The 23,609-nt window shown below is 38.8% G+C and overlaps 1 protein-coding gene across 2 annotated transcripts; it reads right to left on the bottom strand.

The window, feature by feature from the left end:
* Positions 1-1,517: 1,517 nt before the first annotated feature.
* Positions 1,518-22,242, bottom strand: pitpnb (phosphatidylinositol transfer protein, beta). Of its 2 annotated transcripts, XM_085280343.1 has the most exons (12): positions 22,192-22,242; positions 16,615-16,645; positions 15,520-15,665; positions 12,420-12,511; positions 11,762-11,769; positions 11,000-11,074; positions 10,522-10,605; positions 6,721-6,798; positions 6,519-6,623; positions 6,001-6,123; positions 5,708-5,794; positions 1,518-4,165 (listed from the first exon to the last, which is right to left on the bottom strand). In XM_085280343.1, the coding sequence occupies exons 1-11, from the start codon at positions 22,209-22,211 to the stop codon at positions 5,747-5,749; spliced, it is 810 nt and encodes a 269-aa protein (XP_085136469.1). In that variant the 5' UTR covers positions 22,212-22,242; the 3' UTR covers positions 1,518-4,165; positions 5,708-5,746. The 2 variants fall into 2 exon arrangements, with proteins under 2 accessions (XP_085136469.1, XP_085136468.1); XM_085280342.1 differs by lacking the exon at positions 5,708-5,794.
* Positions 22,243-23,609: the final 1,367 nt, after the last annotated feature.

Here is a 23,609-nt window from a genome sequence, read left to right as displayed (position 1 = left end):
GAAGAATGAGGGGTCATCAACATTTGGACCATATATACTTGCAATACATAGCTTTTGGTTAAGTATAGATAGTTTAACGATTATGAATCTGCCCTCTGGATCTATAACTATGTCGAATATTGTGAAATTAATATTTTTATGTATTAAAATTGCTACTCCTCTTTGTCTAGAATTATAAGAGGCTGAAAACAGATTAGGAAACTCAGGTGTTTTAAGTTCATTCAAACCTGTCACAGGCCTATGAGTCTCTTGTAATAACAGATTTGTGACAGATTTGTACTTAACGCAATGGAAACTCTAGGCTCCTCACCACATGTGCTAAATAAAGAGGCAATTTTAAAGCAAGGCTTTGAATGGCTACTTGCAGCAAATAAAAGGAGACTTCAATTAAATAATAATAATTTTAAAAAAAGCTTTTAACATAAGGTTGGTCATCTGTGCATTTACATTAAACATCGATGAGATGATACAGACAGAATGCTGAGTTGTCGTCTCAGAAATCAGAAATAGTGGCTATGACACTCACTGGTCCTTGGCCTCCTTCCTTCCGCTTAGCCTAGTCTCAGGGTACTGGATTTGGGGTGAAGCCCTCCATGCACGAATTACACGAATCACTAGTGACTACTAGTAAATGGTAGTTATGTCAGGAACTCCGATTTACTATCCATTATCTATATTTACAATCTACATTTTGTGTTATAACTCTGCCAAATGATACATGCATGAAGCATATATATATTAACGTCAAAGTTTATGTTGGCTTTTGGCCCACAGCAGCAAACACTAACTATTATTTAAGACTATGATCATGTTTAATATAAGCATTCATCATTGAATGGAGAAAGGTTTCAGACGCCTTTTTCATTTTGTACAATTCTAAATTGGTGAACTTGCCAGTTTAGTCTAACAAAATGAAAAAAACAACCCTGAAATCTTTGCAATACATCTTATTTAACCATTTATAAGATGTCTTGATCATACACCATAGCAACTGTGACATCACCTTATTGTTAATGCCTGTTTTCCAAACTTCAATGCTAATCATCTTTTTTTAACCTGACTTGATGAGAGAGGTGGATTCCATATGGTAGAAACTTGTAAATGACAAGTTAGCCCTGCCCTAAACCTTGCTTTATCATCCTTTTTGACTCTAATGGGAACCAGAATTTACAAAATAAACAGTAAAACTTTAAACCAGCAACTGAGATCATAAATTGATCAAAAACGTTTGGTGATACAATCCAACACCAGAAAGGCTGTTTTCTGATAGACTTTATTCTACTGGACAGTTTTTTAATCAGTTACTCCCTGTAGGCCATTTCAGGTGTTTATGTTCTGGACTGGCTTACCCTTTTCAGGTCAACAATTTCCATCTTATCTTAAAGTCTATGTTCTTGATTGGCCAACTGAATTGATTAGATATGCAAAATCTATTGTATGGCAAGCTTAAAAAAGCAAAATAAAAGGGAATATCATCCCCACAAATAAACACACAAATGATTCATAAACAGAACTGATTTGCTTATTTTTTTAAATTTATTAGATATTTTGTTATGTTCCATTGTCTAGACCTTCTGTCACAGCTTGGACGCTGCAGGAAAAAAGAACTAATTTTTATTACATTCACTACTAATTCCCCTGAATTTTGCCTTATCAGAAAAGAAAAGACTGAATACACTGTGAATCTTTGTCTTTCAAAACAAACAAAAAGAAAACAGAGGGAAAAAAAACAACAGTAGATTTTGCAGATGCTTTTTCATGATTACAATAAAGAAAACAGTATTTTTGACTCCGTCTGTTCCCTAAGCTTCTATCCCTCCCCTCACAGTCATACCTGGCATCACTGGTAATGCTACAAAAGGCGACTCCCGTCATCAAACTCAGGCTTTTCACTCCTCGTCATATAATTCAGAGGTCAAGCTGAATGGAGCTGGATTTTGGGAGAGGCCACTTCCTTCTTGTGTGATGCAATTCAAGAGTTTCTTAAAAGCATCAAGAGATCAAACCGAGAGAAAAAAAACCTAAAGAAAAAAAAAAAAAAGAGCATGCAAATTAGCTGTTTTGTTAAACCTATTTGTCCTCGTACTGGTGATATAACAGGTCCATGTCATGTTTGTACAGGTGTGAAACATGTCAGTGCTCCCGGAGTTATTAACATCCTGTAAAATCTATCCCTTTATCTGTGTAGCTGTACATTCATAAGCATGGATGAGGTACAGTTCAAGACGTGAACAGTTTGCTCTGCTTTAGCAGCATGCTATCCACAAAGCTGTTATGTGCTCCACTCAACTTCCTTAGAGTTACTTGTAGCAATACAGTATTAAATGATAAACCTGACAATGCTGATGAGCGCTTTATCTGTAAAATCGGGCCTTTTATAAAGTACACTTAAAGGCTCTCTTTTACCTGTTAAACAGAAACACACAGAGATAGGTTCTATCAAAACCTACAAATTCTGAGACACACACACACACACACACACACGCACACACAACTGATCAAAAGCCTTAACCAAACTACGTCATCATAAAAAACATCCTAAATATTTTACATTGAGCCTGACCTGATCTGTGTTAACTTCAATATATATATAAAAAAACTCAGCCCGTGCTGTGATACACTGCTCTAACCTCAAGTCCATGCAGCCAGAAAAAAAAGTTTGTGACAGAGGGAAGTGATCAACACATTTTCTAGATGAGGCTCTGACTAGCTCACTGCAAGAGTCAAATTTGCAGTGACCTCATACTATACTACCTTCTTGTAGTTAGTTAACTTAGGTGAAAAGCTTTAGAAAAAAAAAAAAAAGTAATTGTGTGTGTGGGTGGACAAACAAAAAAACTAAGCTAATCCACATCTGTAACAAACATGGCAGATCTGCCTGGACCCATTTGTTCTGTCAGTAGAGTGGAAACAGTAGTTTGAGAAAGATATTTAAAAAAAAAAACAAAAAAAAACTACCTTGATTCATGCACGCAGCAGTGCACAGACTCTCATCCTCATTTAAATCTAAAACAGAAAATTTAAAAAAAAAACAAGAAGAAGCTTTTGGGGAGGTTTGACGGTCCTCCAGTTAAAGCCCTAGCCAAGGAGAAAGGCCATGCAGCGACAGCATGAGGCAAAGTTCAAGAGGCTGCTGGTGGTGTGAGAGCACTCAGAAGCCTTGATCTTATGCTGAATGTTAACCATCTCAGTCCCCAGACTGACAGTTTTAAGAGTGAAGGCAGTTAAAAACACAAACAAGCACACAGATGCGTACGCCAACACAGAGGTGTAAAGTACATACTCTCGTGGAGGGTACTGACTTGCCCTCTAAACAACACACACAACACGCACTGCAGTGGCTGTAGACATGCAGCGACAGTTTAAAAGTGAGGAGTTGCTGTTGTCCACATGCACTTGTGTCGAAGAAAGGGGTGGGCAAAAATAAATTACCCATCATGCATGAGCATCATCTTTGCTTTTAAACCATAAAAAAATAGGCATGGATCTGCCTGAGAATTCAAAATAAAGAAGAAAAAAAAAGGCCAGACATAGTGGGCCAGTGGAACAAGGGCAGAGAACCGAGAAAAACCTTTTACCAGGACAAGTATATCGACAATACTGAGGGGAGAGACGAGGTTTAAAGTAGAGACAGACAGTTATAATACAAGGAGAACGTGGTGAATTCAATTGTCTGATACCTGCTTCAATCATCTCATAGAAATTTGTGTGGGAACGTGTAGCTAAAAACATTCTAATGAATTTAAAAGGCTTGACTTTGTGAGTCACCATTTACACACCTGGATAAAAACAAAGCCCATTGGAATAATCAACTAACAATTACATATCAGGCAATTTACGATCTGTGCAAAGTTTTTTTTTCTTTTTATATGAATGCAAAACCTTTTTTTTTTGTTTTGTTCTTTTTTTGATTTTTTTTTTTTTTTTCTTCTCTGAGTGAACAGGAGGCTTGTGACTGGGGGTAGGATCTGTACAGTACTGTTAACCAATCATTTCAAACCCCCCAATGAATCATGTGAGACAGGAAGCGAAGAGGCGACAATCAGGGCCATTTCCTCAGCGTGGTGGACATGTCTCTGATGACATCATCGTGACAGGGTTTGGTTGATTTGCCTCACTGCTCATGAGCAGCACTGGTGCCTCGAATCTGACCTGTTTTACGCAGCTGAATGAAAAAGAAAAGGCAGTAGTCAGCTTGTGTGTTGAATGTGTGGAAAAAGTCAAGTGATGCTTAAACTTTTTTTTAAACAACTTTTTTTTTTTTAAACACAGATAACATTAAAAATAAACATTTTGCCCCACTTTAGTTCACATATTTTAGTTCAATGTACACAAACTAGACCTAAATGAGAGGCAGAAAACTGACATATGGCTAAGCCAAACACAAAAGAATTCTCTTTGCCAAACTGTTGATGTTTTAAGTCTGTTAGTAAAGAGCAATGTGCATGCAGCCGACTTCCAAAAATCAAAGAAAAAAAACAACAATAAGCATCACAAACACAAAACATGAGGAGGAAAAATGAAAGTGCCTGACGTGAAGGTGTGGGAGCTGAAAGAAAATCTTAAAATGTGAGCGAAAATGACAAACAGTAGCAGGCAGGAGGGGGAAAATGAAAATGATCACAATCCTATTCCTTGTCTTATCATTGAAGGTTTTTACATACAATGTTTAAAATGTATTGGTCATAGATATTGAGAAGAATCTCTGTCTTACATGAATTTGTTGCAAACCCTCTTTTACTTATAACTTTCACTTATTACCTTTCGTTACCCCCATTCACAGAGGTTCAAATTATATTGCATTACATTCAGAGACATAACTACTTGTATAGTAGGTGTGTCAATTTCAACAGAAATATGTGTTAAAAATACATCCCACCCACTAACACATTACAAAATATGCCAAATAATTAGATTAAAGTGTTTAAAATATGAATATTTGATTAAAAAAGATTAAATTCAATTCAATCTGAAAAACTGCCTAAGAGAGGACTGTAAATCTGTCTTTGTGGAGTTGGCTTGTGAACACTCTGCCATCATTACCACGCGGTTGCTGTTAAATTATTTCAGACCTAATTACACTCCCATTGGGTCTAAGTATTTGAGAGTTTTATTTTGAAGAAAAACTACAACCATTAAGCTAGCTAATATATGTAATTAGGCTGCTGTTATTAAGTGTCATAAAACATAAAATTACTGAATAGAAGAAAAACCCTCAAACATTATTAATATGTTTTGCCTTTTTTCAGCTGACAGCAGCCTACTTATATTCCATAATTACAACATGCTCTTTCTCTGCGAGGGACATATCCATCTACCTGATATAGCTGGCTTTACCAGGTAGGTGGATATGTCCCTCAGAGGTACCTACTGCCCCTGGTAGTGCTGCTGAATATAATTAAGAATCCTCATCGACAGCCTTAACGCTCATTCTAGTTTTGATTGTCATGAATACAAAAAAATAATTAAGAACTGAAATCCACACATTTAAAGAAATAAAAATAAAAATAGGAAATAAAGGAGATAAAGGGATAAAAGGAGAGGAAGGTCAGAATGAAAAAAATGACACTGGGATATAAAGTGTAAGAGACAAGAGAACACTGGTTGGTTCCAGATATAGGTTAAAAACAGCAGGACGACAACAGCCTGAAGCCATGGAGTGGAGACTGATCCATGCAGTGTAACCATCACTCATGATGAAACTTACTCAGCCTGCCTCTAGTGTCAGACCTACAGCAACGGGGTTCTACTCATCTGTGGCACAGGTGCCTCGAACATCTCCTTTCTGACGCATCTAATGTGAAATTCAGGAGCAAAAGGGTTAAATCGCGAACACGAATCATGTTGTGTCTTCTCCAACAGCCCGGTCAAATATTTCAAACCATTACCACAGATTTCCAAACATTTCTAAATATGGAGACAACTGTATGTAATTTCAACTTTAAACTACCCCGAGACAAGGACAGTTATTTCAGATTGGATTCTGTTTGAGTTAATTACCTCCTCAAGCTCTTTTTGAGTCTCCTCTTCCATCCGCCTGATGTCCTCCATGGTCAAACCCACCCATTTGTCAATCCAACAGAACAACTGGCGGTGGAAGTTGGTGAAAATACGCTTTTCTTGCTGTGGAAAACAGACAGACATTTAAATGGAAAAAAAAAAGAAAAAAAAAAAGAATACCATAAAGGTTGTACAGCAGCTGAAATAAAGACAGATTTTCCAAAATACAGAAGTGCTTTAGTGACCAACAGCAAGAAAGATTTGTTTCCTTCATGTCTTTATGTCACATTCATCACACTTGTGTAAAACACAAGCCACACTCAACTCTAGCATGCAAAGACAGGACATAAATTGAAAAGCTTATCATGATAATAAAAACACTAAAAAAGTTAAATGTTTTTTTTTTTAAAAAGAAAGAAAGAAAGAAAAAGAAAGTAGTGTACCTCAGTGACCTTAAAATACTTAAAGACTATATAAGACTTCTCCTTTATCTGATGAGAGAGGAGAGCATATGTTACCCTGTGGATGAAGTTTTCCACTTTGGTCTGCAGACCCCACCATTTGAACTTGACAGTGACCAGTTTGTATGCACACATGTAAGGACAATCTGCCTTCAGCTCACTCTGCAAAGAGCACACAGGAAAAGCATAAATAAAGACAGGATTAGGATTAAGAAACAAAGGACAAAAATGAGCAAGATTCTGTGTCCATGTCTGGTACCTTCCATTCAGGGCCTAAAGGTCCTCTGTCTGTTTTGGCTGAGTGAAAAAGCGCAGGGTCTTCTTCTGGCTTATAGTCCTGCAGGAGAGTCAAAGGAAAAGAAATCTTTAAATGTTGCAGAACATCAACTTGTCTGCTGCAGGAGCACAGAGAAGGCACGATTCTTTGAAGACTGCAGATACTACACAGACTAGAGCCCAACGATTTTTCGGACCAATGTGATATTTGGCGATTAAAAATCTGATATCCCTGAAATTACTTCTTTACCCTCTACCAAACGTTGCTAGCTGGTTGTTCTGTTTGTGGTGTCCCAAATGTGTTGTCAACAAAGAAGATGCAGAGTCCCATCTAGTGGATAAACTATGGAATATCAACACTGAGTATTAAAGGGTGCTGTTCCTGTCTCTTTTTTACATTTTTAATTTTCATTTCTTGGTCATAAATCCAGACACAAATATATCAGTTAAACTGCCAATATAGGCCGCTATATCACCCTGCCAATATATCAACACTGACAAAGAGCAACAATCTCTCTCTCTCTGTTACATGCCCTAAATCTTGCTGTCTCAGTCACACTGAATCCAGCCTACCCTTTCAGCAGAGTTCAGGATGGCCTGTAACACTGAAGAAGAGCAAGAACGTATCTCTGTTACATGCCCTAAATCCTGAGCTCAAGGTTTACTGTGCTGTTTTAATCCATTAGCTTTGTTGGGAAAGTGTGGCGAATAGCTGGAGCAGATGGACATTTAGATTAAGCCTTGACCTCCACACTGATCCACTTAAGTCATTACTTTACAGGAGTCAGTATAAGAAACACTGGGACAATCGAGACCCACCTCAATGACAATGCCTTAATACCACCTTTAAAATTTTCAACCAGAAGTACAATGATTTATGTTCTAACTGATGGCCCAATGGATTACTGAGCTGCTCCAAAAGACAGATTTATAGTTTATTTAATAACACAAACTATAAGGGCATTCCTTTCAAGTCAGACGGTGACAAAATGTTAAATTGACAGAAGCAAAAGACATAGATCATAGTCACACAAAAGACAAATGAATAGATTATGCAGGGACAAAATAATAAAACCATCTGCTGGGATACTGTGATAGCAGAATTAGGAATTTTAACAGGAACATTTTAAGCTGGACATACACTGCGATTTTTTCAGTCGCGTTATTCAGCTTCTACTCAAACTGCACGATTGACTCGCAGGGGTTAGACAGACACTGTGCGTCCATAACATGGAGGTTATAACAGAAAATCTGTCGCTCGCTCTCCCTTTTTCTCCCTCTGTCTTTCACGCACACAGACATGCACACCGCCACCATCAACTTTGCTAAATTGCTAATGAAAAACATTGATCAGGCAGCTGTGATTGAGCAGCAATGTCCATCCACGGTCGTTGTGGTCATGATAATTTTGTGAGGCCACGTTGACAGTGTTAAAAGTAACCTAGTCAGTTTTGAAGATTAACAATGGCTAACACTGAGCAGTGCTGGTTTTTTAACACTGGAATATTTCTAACATTTTGAGTTATTTTCCAGTGTTAGAAAATCAGCACTGCTCAGTGTTAGCCATTGTTAATCTGCAAAACTGACTAGGTTACTTTTAAACATATAACACTGTCAAAAGTGTTAATTTAACACTCAACAGTGTTGTATTTAACACTCAGAGGTGTGGACCCATATAGACACTCTCTAGTGTTAATTTAACACTGGAGATTTTGCTGTGTACAAAGCTCTGTGTAGCTTTGAACATAATTTGACTCTTCTCCTGCACAAAATGAATCAAGCGAGCACAATTTACTCCAAATCAGTTACTCCAAATGTTATCAGATAACAGATGACAGAGCAAAAACAAGATATTTTGGTACTTATTCTTTCAGTTGTTTTCAGTGCTAATGACAGAGGTTAGTATGTATGCAGGAATGAATATAAAACCATATGCTTGACTGTGTTTTTGCACTTTTGGACATATAAACTTGTCTTTAATGTGTGATTTTATTCAATAAAATTCAAGTTATTTATAAAGTGCCAATTCACAACAGTGGTTGCCTCCAGGTGTTCAAACTGTAAAGCACTTTCTCAAATGTTATTACTATTGTTATTATTCAAGTTTATGAAAATATAATGGCAAAATGCAACAATCCTGTAAGTAGGGCTGGGCCATATTATACTGTTCATGGTAATACCGGTATAATGTTAGGCAATGATAAGAAAATGAAATATCGCGATAGAATATGGATAAAACACGTATGCGCAGAGCCTTTGTTTTCATACACACATGGTGGAAAAAGCATGATGGCGACGGAGAATGAGAAGGGCAAAAGCAAATCGTTGAATGAAACAGATGAAACAGAATTGGTTTGTAAAAATGGTGCAACTTTGGTTTTTGTCCGGCGCTCAAAAATCTGTTTAAAAAATGTTTTAGTGCGACTTTGGTAAGCTGTGACGCTGCACCGCTTGATGGATTGTCGGAGCATTACGGCTACCATAGTGAGGAGCCTCGCGGAGTGATACGAACTGTACTTCAACATAATATTATCGTATTGTGTGTGTATAACTAAATTGTGTGAGTAAAGTTAGACTTATCTGACTGTTTTTTACTGCAGTTTCATGTTCCAAACCACCTCTTTTTGTGGAGTTGTAAAGTATTTTGTCTTGCATCAATTATATCGTCAAGTTATATCGTTATCGCAAATTTTCAAATATATATCTCGTGATAAACTTTTTTGGTCATATTGCCTTGCCCTACCTGTAAGTAAGGAAATCCTGCACAAAGTCATTTATCTGGTGAGCTGATCATCACAACACAGAGCATGTGATAATCAAATTAATGTTATCATGGTGATCCAGCCAGGTAAAAAGAGAACCACCTTTGTGACACTAAAAAGTTTGGTACCTGGCAAACCAACTAATCTATCTTCATAGTACAGCCCTCAGGTAATATAGTCCTGTTTGTGCTCTTGGTGATCCTTACATTTGATTTTGTTGTAGACATAGACAGGCTAAAGAACTTATTTTTGTAGTGAAGTGAAACTGAGTATTGATGGACACCTAATGGACCTACTCTCCTGTGATGGGTCCCTTTCAGATATCCTTTGAAAGCAATCAGCATTCAAACTATGCAGAGTCTATCACTCTGTTGCCTTCTCTCGAAGGTCCATACACGAAAGCAATGTAGGTTAAATTCCCACAGTCCTACTTTCTGTGGAGGTGGAGAGCACATGGACAATAATGTGGAAAAAAAAACAGCCTTAAGGCTGAAAACAAATTAATTCAAAGCTTTGTAAATTAGATATGGACTGGTACTGCTTTTATACTCAAAGACTTGTAAGAACACTCAAAGAGCTTTTTACAAGTCTCATTCACCCAATCACACACACATCCATATAAGTGATTTTTATTCTTTAGTCAAGCACTCTTCTAACATGTACAAACAGTCACACTAAAATGGATACATACAGGCAAACTCTGAATTCAGCATTTTGCCCAAAGATACTTTGACATGCAGACTAGAGTAGCCAGGTATCAAGCCCCTAACCTTCTGACCCACTCAAACTCCTGAGGCACAGCTGCTTTACCTGCATAAGCAACTGTAAATACATAATTTTCTAGTTAAAAAAACAAAACAAAACAAAAAAAACCCATAAAGCCCTCACTTTTTTTTTTTTAAGAAATGTGTTCCAGCAAAAATATTGTCCTGTATTCAGGTCTATTAAACTTTTTTTTTTAACTTCTTAATGTGTGGCTTATAGGAGATCTTCATTAAACATCATCCATAATCAAGACTCACCCCTGGGGCCACTTCTTCTTTGTTTGCAATATCTATGGGTACGACTTCGACAGTCCTCCACGTCTGCTCATCCAGTTCATGGACCTGCATAAAGAAAACAAAGTGGAAACATTTCAGTGCAAAACAGGGAGAAAAAGAGGCATTTGTTTTTCATTCAAATTTGTTGAGTCCAAATCAAATCACATGCAAATTCAAAACTGCCGTGTAAACTCTAACTTGGACCCTTCTATCATGCAAGTGTATGACAGAAAGATTTATCAACATAAGGCTGGCCAGCCTGTGTTTTGTGGCTTTTAAATAGGAGCCTGTATCTCAACATAGGGACATAAAAATCATGGACATTTCTCAGGTGTCTAAACATTTACTTCAACCCGCACTATCCAGCATTTCTCAATATTATATAGATTTTCCTTCCCCCTCTCATTTGACAGAATTTCAATGCACTTCTGGGATACCCCCAGCATTCCTTTTCACTTACATTTTCTACTGTTCCCATGTCAGGTTTGTGCCAGGTCTCGATCTTAATCATGAAGTCATCCTTCATGTACTCATTCTGAAAAGTAGGAGACAAATAACATTCTTTATTTGTTGAAGTGAAGCAATGACAAGCTGTCACTCAGAAGTCAGGCAGGTCCCCTACACTGACAGTTACAGCTGATCTTGGCTGGTACCAACAACACTATGAATGGAAGGTTGTGAGACGTAAAACCTGCAGCTAAATCCAATTAACCAATCAGACTAAAGCAACACTGGTGATGCTATACCACTCAGCTCTGGTCTATTTTTAATATTAGTAACGCTAGTTAACTTGCCAGTAATGTAAAGCAATAGTGGGCTCTGAACTTCAAACATCAAAAGGACAGAGAAGCAAATATCAAGGAACAGAGAGTGGATCAAATATTTGTGGCATATGCTGATGAGCATTTGTTGCATACATAAAGTAATATCTGTTTACTTTATGCAAATGCAAACTGGCCTTATAAAAATTAAACAAATATGTCAATGAAAATTGTAGATTAAGTTTTATGTTAAAGGATTTGAAGCAGGTAGTGGAAGATGTCACATCAAACTCAACTTTGTGGAAGTTTCCTGGCATAAAAATGAGCTGTGATCATCTAACTTGGTGTTAGACCCCTCCTGTCCTAGAGGACATGGAATGGCTAATGGGTGGATTTTCTGGTGGGACTAGGCCTTTAACAACAACAAAAAAACCTCCAAAAAGAGGTAATGAGTAACTCACCGTCACAACTGCAGAGTAAAAAGGAAAAGAGAAAAAAAAAAAGAGCATCAGTATCAAATAATTAACAAAAAACTGTACATTTTTAGTATTATTTGAAATGCATTTATAAAATGCCTATTTCTGTAGTGGCTAAGTGCACTATCAAAACTATTAAATAATAACAAGTCTAAGTTTCTTCTGTGCAAACAATTTATTTGCCAAGTATTTTGTAGTAAATAATAGAGGAATACGAGGCTCTTGTTCTATGGATCTCTCAAATTTCCCTGTCTCGGACTGCAGCTGGTAGTCCTTCTTCCTCAGCCTCGATGAGTTGGTCATAGCAGCGCATGAATCAGCCTTCCACCTGCTGCAAGTTCTGGTTAGAGTGATTCTCCCACTTGCAGTGGATCTCTGAATCAAAAGGTCTACTGTTGTCAGCTGCAGTCCAGGATGGTGAAATACTGGGGAAAACATCTGAATCATACAGAGGACTTCCACAATTGCAGCCTGGCTGGCAAGCCAGCTGGTAGGGAAACATGAGACAGGAAGGGCTGTGGGTAACTGGTCACTAGCATCTACTAGTGAATCAATTGCATATTTCCTCACTGACAAATTACTTGCCATAATTTTATCATTAATGCAATTCAAATAACACAAGCACACTTCTGCGTGTACTTACTAGTGCGACAGTATGGGTAGGCATTCCAAGCCTTTTCGTGAAAAACTAATGCTCCTTCTGGTGCAATCATCTTCACGTAACCCGGGACTTTACTGTTATGAAAGAGAAAATTAGACAATACTTATACTTTCCAACTTGTGTCTTTCAAAGGCCATAAAACATTGTAACAGGGAGCCGACTGCGCTCTTTAAAACTAATAATAACTCTGTTTGTAAATGGCTATTATCTGAAATATTTAATCAATTCTCATGCTGTACATGTCTAGAGCTCTTACCCAAACCCATTTCCCGTAATCACATAATCACAAAGACCATACAATATACATACGGTGGACAAAATAAGTTTAAACATCTGACATAAAGCCTGAAACTTTATGCACATTTTATCTATTTTCAGTTGAGGGACTAGACTTTTCATTTAAACTAAGGGAAAAAAAACCAGTCCCCTAAATGCATCACTTGCAGCGCGAAAGTAATTAACACATATACATCTAGTCTTAGACTATTAAAGTGATAAAAAATTTTAACTTTTTGACCAGCTCTCACGTTCCCTTGTGATGACACACGTACGGCCCCGCCTGCACATATAGCCGCTTTCATCACAGTCATCCCTCAGTTCTTACGCTCTTCACCTCGCTGAGAACACCTCTGCTGAGTTGGTCTAGCTAGCTGCTGCTAGTTAGCGCCGTTGTCTGCCGACTTGAACTTAGCTTAACTGCCCCTGTTGGTGTTAGCCTCCAGTGCGCAGTTGGTGTGTAGGCTGCCCGCAGAGCGCTAATTTCGAGTTTTTCCTGTACAGCGTTTGGCTTTGCGGTTTGGAATAGACTCCTAACCGAAGCGAGCAAAGCAGAAATCTTCTGTTCGCCCCTGTCCTCAGGGGTGTGGTTTCTCTTTGCACAAAAGTGACCAGCACGATGCCTGCCCTGTCTGCCTGGCGATCGTCAACGCTAGGAGACCGTTGATGGAGCCCAAAGCCTGTGGGTTTTGTCGACGCTCGACCCCGGAAAGACAGGTGACGTTTGTGGAAAATGTGCTGGGAGGGACGGCTGTCGCACGGCATGACCTTTTCCTTTTCGAGTCTGGAGCCCTGGCTTCATCAGAGTCCGAAGACGAGGATTATCCGGTCGATGTCCCCGCAATTAGCACATTCAGACACTGGGGTTCTCTGTGAACTTTCAAAAGAGCTCGCTTATCCCAAGTCAGCAGATTTCTTTCCTTGGTTTGGAAATATGCTTGCTTTCCAGCCACGCATATTTGTCGGAGCACAAACTGGCCGCGTTTCATCGCTGCCTCGCTCAGTTTCAGCTTGGACGCAGACTCCGTTTCCAGATATTACATTTGTTGGGCATGATGGCATCTATGATCGCCGTAGTGCCACTTGGACTGTTAAAGATGAGAGCGTTTCAACGCTGGACTCTCTCTCACCGCCTGTGTGCATCATGTCTCCTCCTAACTGCGTCTTGCATGCTAGCGCTCTGTCCTTGGAGGGAGCCCGGGCTGCTGCATCAGGGCTCTCGGATTGGGAGGGTGTTGTTTCGCAAGGTGGTATCCACAGATGCTTCCCTAAGAGGGTGGGGAGCGCTGTACGAGGGTTGCATCAGTGAGAGGGATCTGGTCGACAGCCCAGTGCGAGCTGCACATCAACCACTTAGAGCTGTTAGCAGTGTTCTTAGCTCTCAAACATTTTCGTCCAGTCCTGGAGGGCCAGCATGTCTTAGTCAGGATGGACAATTCAACAGTGGTATCCTACATAAACAGGCAGGGGGGTACACGCTCTCTTCCCCTGTTGACGCTATCTCGCTCTCTGCTGTTATGGTGCAGTGTTCATTTTCTGTCTCTAAGAGCCACCCATGTTCCGGGCCACCGGAACCTTGGGCCGGACCTTCTCACGGGGGTGTCCTCTGGTGAGAGAATGGAGGTTACACCCTTTAATAGTGGCTCAGATTTGGGATCTATTTGGTAAGGCTCAAGTAGATCTTTTTGCCTCCAGGGTAAATACTCCCTGGCCCCTGTTCTTCTCCATAATGGACCATGATGCACCCTTGGGCATGGACACACTAGCGCACCAATAGCCACACGTGCTCCTGTATGCATTTCCCCCAGTGGAAATGATATCTCCAGTTCTAGAGAGAGTGCATCAGCAGTCTCTCTCTCTGTTGTAGTGGCCCCTTGGTGGACCACAAGGTCGTGGTATGCAGAGATAATCAGCCTGCTAGCAGCGAGTCCTTGGCAGCTTCCTCTCTGCAGGGACCTCCTCTCTCAGGCGGGAGGAGAAGTGGTTCATCTGCGCCAGGATCTGTGGCGTCTTCGTGCTTACCTGCTGAGAGGTTAAACTTGATTGCCAAGGGTTTGCCGCCTAGTGTGATAGCGACAATTCAGAACACTAGCGCCTCATCTACTAGAGGCTTGTATGCTTACAAATGGCGAGCCTTCGAGCAATGGTGCCAGGTCCGCCATACTCTCCCATTTCAGTGCTCTATTGTGGATGTTTTGATATTTCTGCAGGAGCTGCTGGATAAGGGCCTTTCATTTTCGACAATTAAGGTTTATTTAGCAGCTATATTTACTTGTCATATTGGCTTTGACGGGGTGACACCAGGTGTACATCCGCTTGCCATACATTTTCTGAAAGGAGTTCGCTGGCTGAGACCCGTGCTTAAGTCCAGTGTCCCTGCTTGGGACTTGTCTTTGGTGCTGGAGGCCCTTTGAAGCCCCACGTTTGAACCCATTGAGTCTGTGGATGTGAAATTTCTTTCATATAAGACTGCATTACTTCTCGCTTTGGATTCGGCAAAGCGAGTGGGTGACCTTCATGCACTGTCTGTGCATCCCTCCTGCACACAGTTCTCTCCTGATGGCCACATGGTCGTATTGCGTCCAAATGCTGCCTATTTTCCCAAGATCATGCCTGCATCTTATAGCTCAATGGAGTTGATGAAACCAGGAACAGACAAGAACTTTGCATATACAGAGCCTGTCAATCAAACAAATCATCCTTATTGAGTGTTTAAGTAATTAGGTCAGACTAATTGTCTCTTATAGAGGACCCTATAATTTCCCCTTCATTCCTCTACGAAAGAAAATTAATTTCAAAGCCTTGCCTTTTTAGATGATATATTTTATGTGTGTACTGTCCCTTCTCTCCATCCTTCTCATAGGGTTCATTCTTCAGCACTTCAATGCCTTCTCCTCCTCCTGTCTCATTTTTGCTGGCCTCAGCCACAGAGTACAGTTGCCCTACTTGATACTGCAAGAAATGGGAACACAAAGAAGACAGAGTGGAAATCAGCTTTGACTACAGTGAAAAATCCTTAGATTAACTGGAAGGATTGCGAAAGGCTTTGCGGGCCCTTGAAGCCTGTGAAGGCACATAAGTGCAAAGATGGAGTATCACTAACAGCAACTAGAACCAACATAGGAAGTAATTGTCTGTATTAATGTACATTAAAAAAGCAATGTTGGGCTGCACGTTCGTTTACAAGAGTCTAGCCACATTTTAAACAGCATTTCAGTCACTGAGTTGTACACTTAAAGGTTTTAAACACATTTTTACAAGCCCATCAATAACATCTTTATATTTGTACATTTTATCTTTAAAAAACAAAAACAAAAAAACTTTGTCCCTTTATTTGGACTTGTATGCCTAATGAAGTCCACCATCCTGATATTAATGGTTATTTGACACAATGTGCTTCACAATACGAGCAGTAACAAACTAATAAAAAAGACCCAAACAGACTCATATAGAAAATCCTTCACTGTGTTGAGAAAAAAAAACACAACAAAACAATTATTTCTTGTAGAATCCCAATAATAACCTCCATTAGAAGTGAAAGTTATTAAAGACTAAACAGAAGTCTAGTTTTGAGATTACACACACACAAAAAAAAAAAAAGAGCATAAAAGCATCATTGCTGTTAAGTCAACAGCCAGAATGCAGTTCAAAAGGTTGAGTCTACACCCCAGTGTAACTCTGATCTCTGCAACACACAGCCTGTCCCAATAACATCAGTAGTCTCTAACAAAGGCTTTTTGTCTTAATATGAGGTTCAGACTAAAGCCAGCGTGGATGAACATTTTCTGTGTAAGACAAACACAATACTCCCTCTATTTTATCAAAATATAACAATAGCACAGTGAATTTAAATAATATGCCCATATATATTTTAAGAGAACATGTAGGCAATAATACTCACCTCTTCCACAGAGACTGGCAACACTACACGGCTGTAAGGAGGATATGACAGGAAAAGAAGAGAGAAACAAATAGGTTAAAGACATAAAAGATATGAATAAAATATGAATAAAATTCCATTTTTAAAATAGAACCAAGCTGATCAAATGTTAAGGATTAAACACTCTTTTGGATGGTTGTAAGGAGACAGATGCCACTGCCTAGAAACTTTTATGAAATGGTTCAACATTCCTAAAATTTTGCTTCTTTAAAAACATTTTTTTGCTATAAATGTTTACCAGTCTGAATGTTAACACGTCAGTGAGTAACTGAGTATAGTATATGGCTGTAGCTGAACTCCAATTACTAAGTAGCAATAGTTTTCTGATAAAATTATGAGCAAGCACTTGATAACAGTGTGAAGGAGGAACGTTGTTTCGAAGAAACAGGTCATCTGCTGCCAGAACCTCCGAGGTGAGGGGAAACAGATGCACCTAGCAGATGCAGCTATGGTCCGAATTTCAAAATCCTACGTTCACATATACAAGATTTTCAGAAAACGTGACAGAGAACTCTCAGTGACCTTAAGGTCGAGGTCACTGAGATTTTAACTTGTACAATATTTTTAGTAGATACACCTAGGGCTGTGCTATATGACCAAAATCTCATATCTCGATATAAGAATTCTATCGTCCCGATAACGATATAAATCACAAAAATGTAACATTTTCTGTAAATTCTGTGACTCTCGGGCAGCTCGACTTGCGGGAAGTGTTTCCAGCTGCGCGTCATGTAGCTGGAGTCGAGTGTTTTAACAGATGCATGAAACTATACATTTTTAGACATAAGTTGTAACGGCCGCCGTTTTCTTTGTGAGTATTTATTACACAGCATGCTTCGGGGAAAAGCTTGTTCTAACGTTTGACTCTAAGGTTTATTTTTTAGCACATGGCGTCTTTTTTTTACTTCTCATCCGTAAATAATCTGCTCTTTCCCGTGATTCAGTTTATTTTGAAAAGTCTCAACAGGATCTTGAGCTTTATTGTGAAAGGTTTATGTGGAACATAAACAAGCGGACACGCGATGGTGTTACCGTCGTTGTTGCTAACCACAACGCATAAAAACAGGTGCTTGTCCGTCCGTAGTGTGGTAATATTAAATATAAGAGAAAGAGAGAACTTTAAGAAATTAATATAGCCACTAGAGTGACCATCAAAACGATGAAAAAAATATTGCCGTAAATAGTTTATTTTGCGACACCATGAAACAAACGATAGACGTTTTTATATTGTCATCCGATATATATCGTTATATCGAACAGCCCTAGATACACCTATAGTATCAATTTAAAACTCCTATGCCACTTTGTTCTCGAGTTATTGCATTCATAAACTTGGGTGTCTGTATTGACCGCCTGCCCAGCAGGTTGATGACAATAGATGGGGGTTAAAAGTGCAGCACAGAGAGACAATGATCAGGATAAAACACAAACTATTTCTCAAATCAAATCACTTTTATTGTCACATCTAATGACTCAAGTTGGCTTCAAGTTACAGGCTGTCACTTGATGAAATCTGTTGTAGTAGGCATTAAAAAAAACATCTCATATTTAATGACTTTTTCTATTGTTGTTGTTTTTTGGGGGGACTGGGGGTCATATGATTAATTTTGGGGTATGTGGGACCTAGAACCAATGAAAATGACATTTAACCCCATAGAAATTAATATCAAACAACAATGGCAGCATGCCAGGTTGCCTAGAAACTTGTACTAAAAAAAGAAACAAGAATTGGTTCCACAAGTTTGAATTTATTTTTGCATTTTCTCTAACCCACCCAGGATCAAAGAATACATACAGGCTCAAGTGCATACATACACCCACACCAATACTCGGTTAAATGTCCCTTAGCAAATTGGACCTTGGCCAAATGCTTTTGGTAGCCATCAACAAGTTTCTGGCTGGATATCTGGCCACTCTCAGAAATGGTTTCATTTAAATTAGTTTGTTTCATCCAGCTTTTAGGCATAGTTCACAAGTTAGGCATGAGGTTGGAGCTTGGACAGTCCATTCAAGAATCTTAATGAGCCATTTCTAAACAACTGCACATCAGTTTAACCTTCCTGTCGTGTTTGGGTCAACTGTACATGAGTATAAATTATTCAGATGTGTAACCACTTTCCCAAGTGGTTCAATAAATCAAAACTTGTGATCAAATATTCAGCCAATTTCATGCTAGATGCTTGTTAACGCCTACCAAAAACATCTTTCAAGGTGCAGTTGGCTAAGGGACATTTAATAAAATATTGAATGCATTACTAAAAATCCAAAATAATTTCAAACTTCTGCAACCAGTTCCTGTTTTTTAAAGCCAATAAAAGATACATTCTGTACAATCATTTCATCTTAGCTAAAGAAGAGTTGTAAGAAATCATTAAACCCCCCAAATTACCATCAGATATTGTGTATCTATTAAGCTGTAATCCCCACTAAAATTGAAACTTAAATAGTTACCTTTTAAAAACTAGATTTGACAAACCTAATGTTTCAAGACAATTTAGTAGTAGTAGTTCTAGTGTTAACCTTAAACGTATTAAAATAAGAGCTACTAGACCTGAACTATTATATGCATATTGCAGCTTAATTACAAAATGAAGAAAACCACCAAACAGACAATAACGAATTCTTTCTTGCTTAGATCTTCATGTCCTCATTAATAAAAAATACTCCTAGACTGGCAGAGTTAGCACCCCACCCTTTACCTAAACATCTACTGATTAATCAAGTGTGTGTTCTCTTGTGTACTCAATGTCTACTGTATATAAACACTACTGTGTGCTACACAATATTATACTTCAGAATATCTACATAATTTGCATAATGCATGCAATTTTCAAAGGTACAAAAAGTTGTGTCACTGGCAATCATTAAAGGTGACTTATTTGCTCATTTTCACCTAGTTTTTGTCAGTACATCAATAATCAATACATTACAACATATATTTAAATCTTCAGCATTTAGTGTCAAAGAACAATCATAACCCCAAACTGTATTTACATTGACTAATACTCACTATGTGTAAAAAATAATGGCAGCGAAAAGGTCTACACCAGCGGTGTCGAACTTCAGGCCTCGAGGTTTTAGATAGCACCCTGGGTCAACACACCTGAATCAAATGATTAGTTCATTACCAGGCCTCAGGAGAACTTCAAAACATGTTGAGGAGGTAATTTAGCAATTTAAATCAGCTGTGTTGGATCAAGGACACATCTAAAACCTGCAGGACACCGGCCCTCGAGGTCTGGAGTTCAACACCTGTGGTCTACACTGAAAATGACCTTCTTGGGTTAAAAAGGCCAAAGGCCAAACTGGCTTGTGAAGACATACTTGAATTTCAGACATCACAGACAAATGCAGTACAAGTACTCTGGTGCTCAGACACAACCTTTATTAAAGTTTGAATTATAAGCAGCTTTATTTGTTTCTCTTGCTACAACAAATAACAGTGTAAATTTATAGCTAAAATAATGAGTAAATGAATTGATTAGTTATAGAATGAATTAGTAATAGTCAGTTAAATATTCATGTAGAATCCCTTAAAATGTCAGGATTCTTAAATGTAATAATATGACTAAAAAAAATCAATTTCTACAGTGGTCCTACAGTGATACAACAGGCATCTTTTCATCCTAAGTGGAAATTCATTCTACCATTTTTTCCCACAGTCTGAAAGCTCTGTATTCATATGCACATGCACATCCCTTAACTATCGCTTTGAAATTTCAGCAAATTGTATTTGCTGATCATCTATATATTTCAGCTGCTTCTCCAGTGCAACTGTCTGGCAATGTAGCTGCAGAAGGTAGTCCTTGCTCTGCTAACGAATAGAGGGCCTAACCAGATTCTTGAGCAAAGGAAGAACTGCTACATGTGCCGTTAAATCCAACATTGCACATTTTTCACAAAGTCAATTGAAATAACTGCACCAAAGCTGCTTTATAAATAGTATTATTTAGTACCGAAAATCGGTTGTACTAAGAAAGTAATTATGCCTGACATAAAAACATCATAATTAATGCTCATGTTCAACGTATACAATCACACACGTGGCAGTGGGCTAAACCAGCCCAGTGTAACATATCAAAATGTAAGGTCAGCCTTACAGCATTAATATTAGTCATCTGTGACTCAATTCTATCAAGTCTAACATCAAAAGTACCACACATTTACCAGTGGCAGTGGCTTACAGTTATTTTTTGCATCACACCAATTTTGCATGGGCTAAATGTTCAGTGTCATGAAAGGCTGAAAGACATTAAAGCTGTAAGGTTGTTTTGTTTTGAACTAAAAATCTTAAATTATTTAAAATTGCATTATCCAGCAACAAAAAGAAAAGAAGATACATACTACAATCAGTTCAGAATTTTAAAATACGTGATTAACCAGTAACAACACAAGCTTATGTTTAGGAATTTTTTTAATATATTGAGATATAAGCCATTAATGAAAGATTAATTTCAGTAACCAGTATATTTGTTTCTCCCTCCGTGAGACTACGTTAGTTGCTTTTAACCAACAATTTTTATAGATATTAATAGTCCTGGCTCTGATACTGAAGTACTGTATGGAATCGAACCCATTCTGTGCTATCCCCTAACAACAGGTAGCCTCCCGTTATATGTAGGCTACACAGGTTAGCCACGCAGTGAATGCTAGATTTAATAAGAAAGAATGAAAACGTCCACTGCATAGTTTCAATCCACCCGATTGATGGGCAGAAATATTAAGAGTAACTGTTTTAACAATTACGCATCATTAATATAGTGTTCGTGTTAGCTGCCCAGTTTTAGAGGGTTAACTTTATACCACTAGCGCAACAAACTAACAGCAAAGTAGTTAGTCCTTCCATAACCCCATGCTAGCTTGTAGGCTATAGCTGACGTATGGTACGGGGGAGTACAGACAATAAACCCTGCATAACTATTTCCTAACAATAAGCTCTCTTCTGCTTTAACAATGAGTTGTACTAGCAGCTGATTGTGGACTTTTAAATAAACTCGGTTGTCAGAGAATTGCCATGCTAGCCGCTACAGCTAACTTAGCCAGCTAGCATAAATGGTAAATCCGACAGAAGGACCCTTAATCTCTCACTCACGGGACCAAAGCTTAACGTAACGGCATTTCAGAGATATAACACGCTGCTACATGGCTAGCTGCAGTCACGTTGGCAATACAGCAAACCGTCAAAGTAGTACTAACTCGCTGAATGTGCAAAAGGCTTATGTGTGAGCGGTGCAGCCTTTTTATGTAACTCGTTTTCATTAAGAAGCTAATTATCCCCTCTGCATCTACAACTCAGAAGCTAACTGTAGCTTGTACTAGCAACGCCTTAAAAAGACCGGTGGGTCCCGTTATCCACGTCCTGATCCAACCTGCTCAGAAGCTGGCTTTTTACAGACTACAGGAGCGTAAAATACAGCGAACGACAACGCTAAATGAAACACACATGCGTACTTCTCAATAATCAAATGTGGGACCGATCTGAATACCCCACTAAACGCACTAAAAAAAAACATTTTTTAAAAACATTTTCACACTCACTATTCCTTGATGAGCACCATCTTCGTCACACGGGCTGCGGCTGCGCAGTGGTAATCGACACCCGATCAACAAGTCAGTTCCGCCCTCCGGGAAAAATCTGATTGGCTGAAACATCCACACCATTGTTCATGTAATACTGTACCTCTGTATTCCATTGAACACTATGTTAATGTATTTGTCATATACTACTATGATATGTTCAGTGATATTTATTATGGCGAAATATACATAAATACAACTCACTATTTGCCATGTTTTTGGAATAAAAAACTAACAGCAGAAACAAGTATAGTAATTAACAAACCACTGTTTGCTCTCAGGGTACTTAGTGGACAATTTGTTTTCCGTGATCTAAACTTTAAAACTTAATTTTGGTAGGTTTATATCACAATTAGGTTTGGTAGCTTTTGGTCCAGATCTAGAAAAATACTAACTGGCTTGGCTTGCACAGCACTTGGACCGATTTCACTTGGAATTTCCATAATATATTTTAATATGTACCTATATTTTAATACTCATACTTTTCTATAAATTCAAGACTTTTACTTCTAACAGTGTGATATAGCAAGTTTTTAAAAATAAGTAATTGATTGGGTGAACATCGATGCAAGAATATACATGCTGCCTGCTCTATGGCTTATCGTCAGACTAGAGGAACAGGGCGTTGTTTGAAACAGGGCGGATCGCTTGGAACGCCAGGCTAGCAGGTACTAAAAAAGTACCTGGTACCTATGAACTAATGGAAAACCCTGAAAACCATAGCGAACCATGCCGATTGGATCCCAGTAGGTACTAATCGAAAAAGGGGATCAAGGAAAAGGTGTAAGCCCTGATCGCACCAGTCTCAGGGTCCTTTAAGTCCTGTGCTGTTTAGCAGTCAGCCATTCTGCAGTATCTCTTTAGTCTGAATCTGCTCCAGGAAAAGGTACCGATGGTAAGGAAGACATCATGTTTAGTGCTGGTTCCAAAGAAAGCCACCTCTTCTGGCCTTAATGACTTCAGTCCAGTTGCCTTGTCGTCATGTTATGAAGGTGTTGGAGAGACTGATTCTTGCTCAGCTTAGCTTGCAGGTGAAACATCTTTCAGGTGGGGGTGGATGATTCTGTTATCTACCTGTTGCAGCATGCTTACCTGGATAGTACTGGTTGAACTGTGAGAATCATATTCTTTGATTTTTCCAGTGACTTATACCATTAATACCATCAAGCCACTTCTGTGAAAAGCTGCTCAGGATGGGAGTCGCCAATTCTACATTCTCCTCGATTGGTAACTGTCTCTCAGAAGACACTGCATTAGTTGGGTGTATTAAGGGTGGGCAGGACATTCAGACTCCTTCTGAATGTCAACAAGACAAAAGAGATGGTGGTTGACTTCTGGAGGAAATAAATTGCGACTAGGCCATTCAACCTTATGGGTGA

This window comes from Mchenga conophoros, linkage group LG7 (assembly GCF_057382185.1).
Source record: "Mchenga conophoros isolate Kocher_MC1m ecotype Shallow Benthic linkage group LG7, M_conophoros_male_GT1.1, whole genome shotgun sequence".
In the NCBI taxonomy this organism is placed as follows: Eukaryota; Metazoa; Chordata; class Actinopteri; order Cichliformes; family Cichlidae; genus Mchenga; species Mchenga conophoros.
This window is presented reverse-complemented; position numbering and strand designations above follow the sequence as displayed.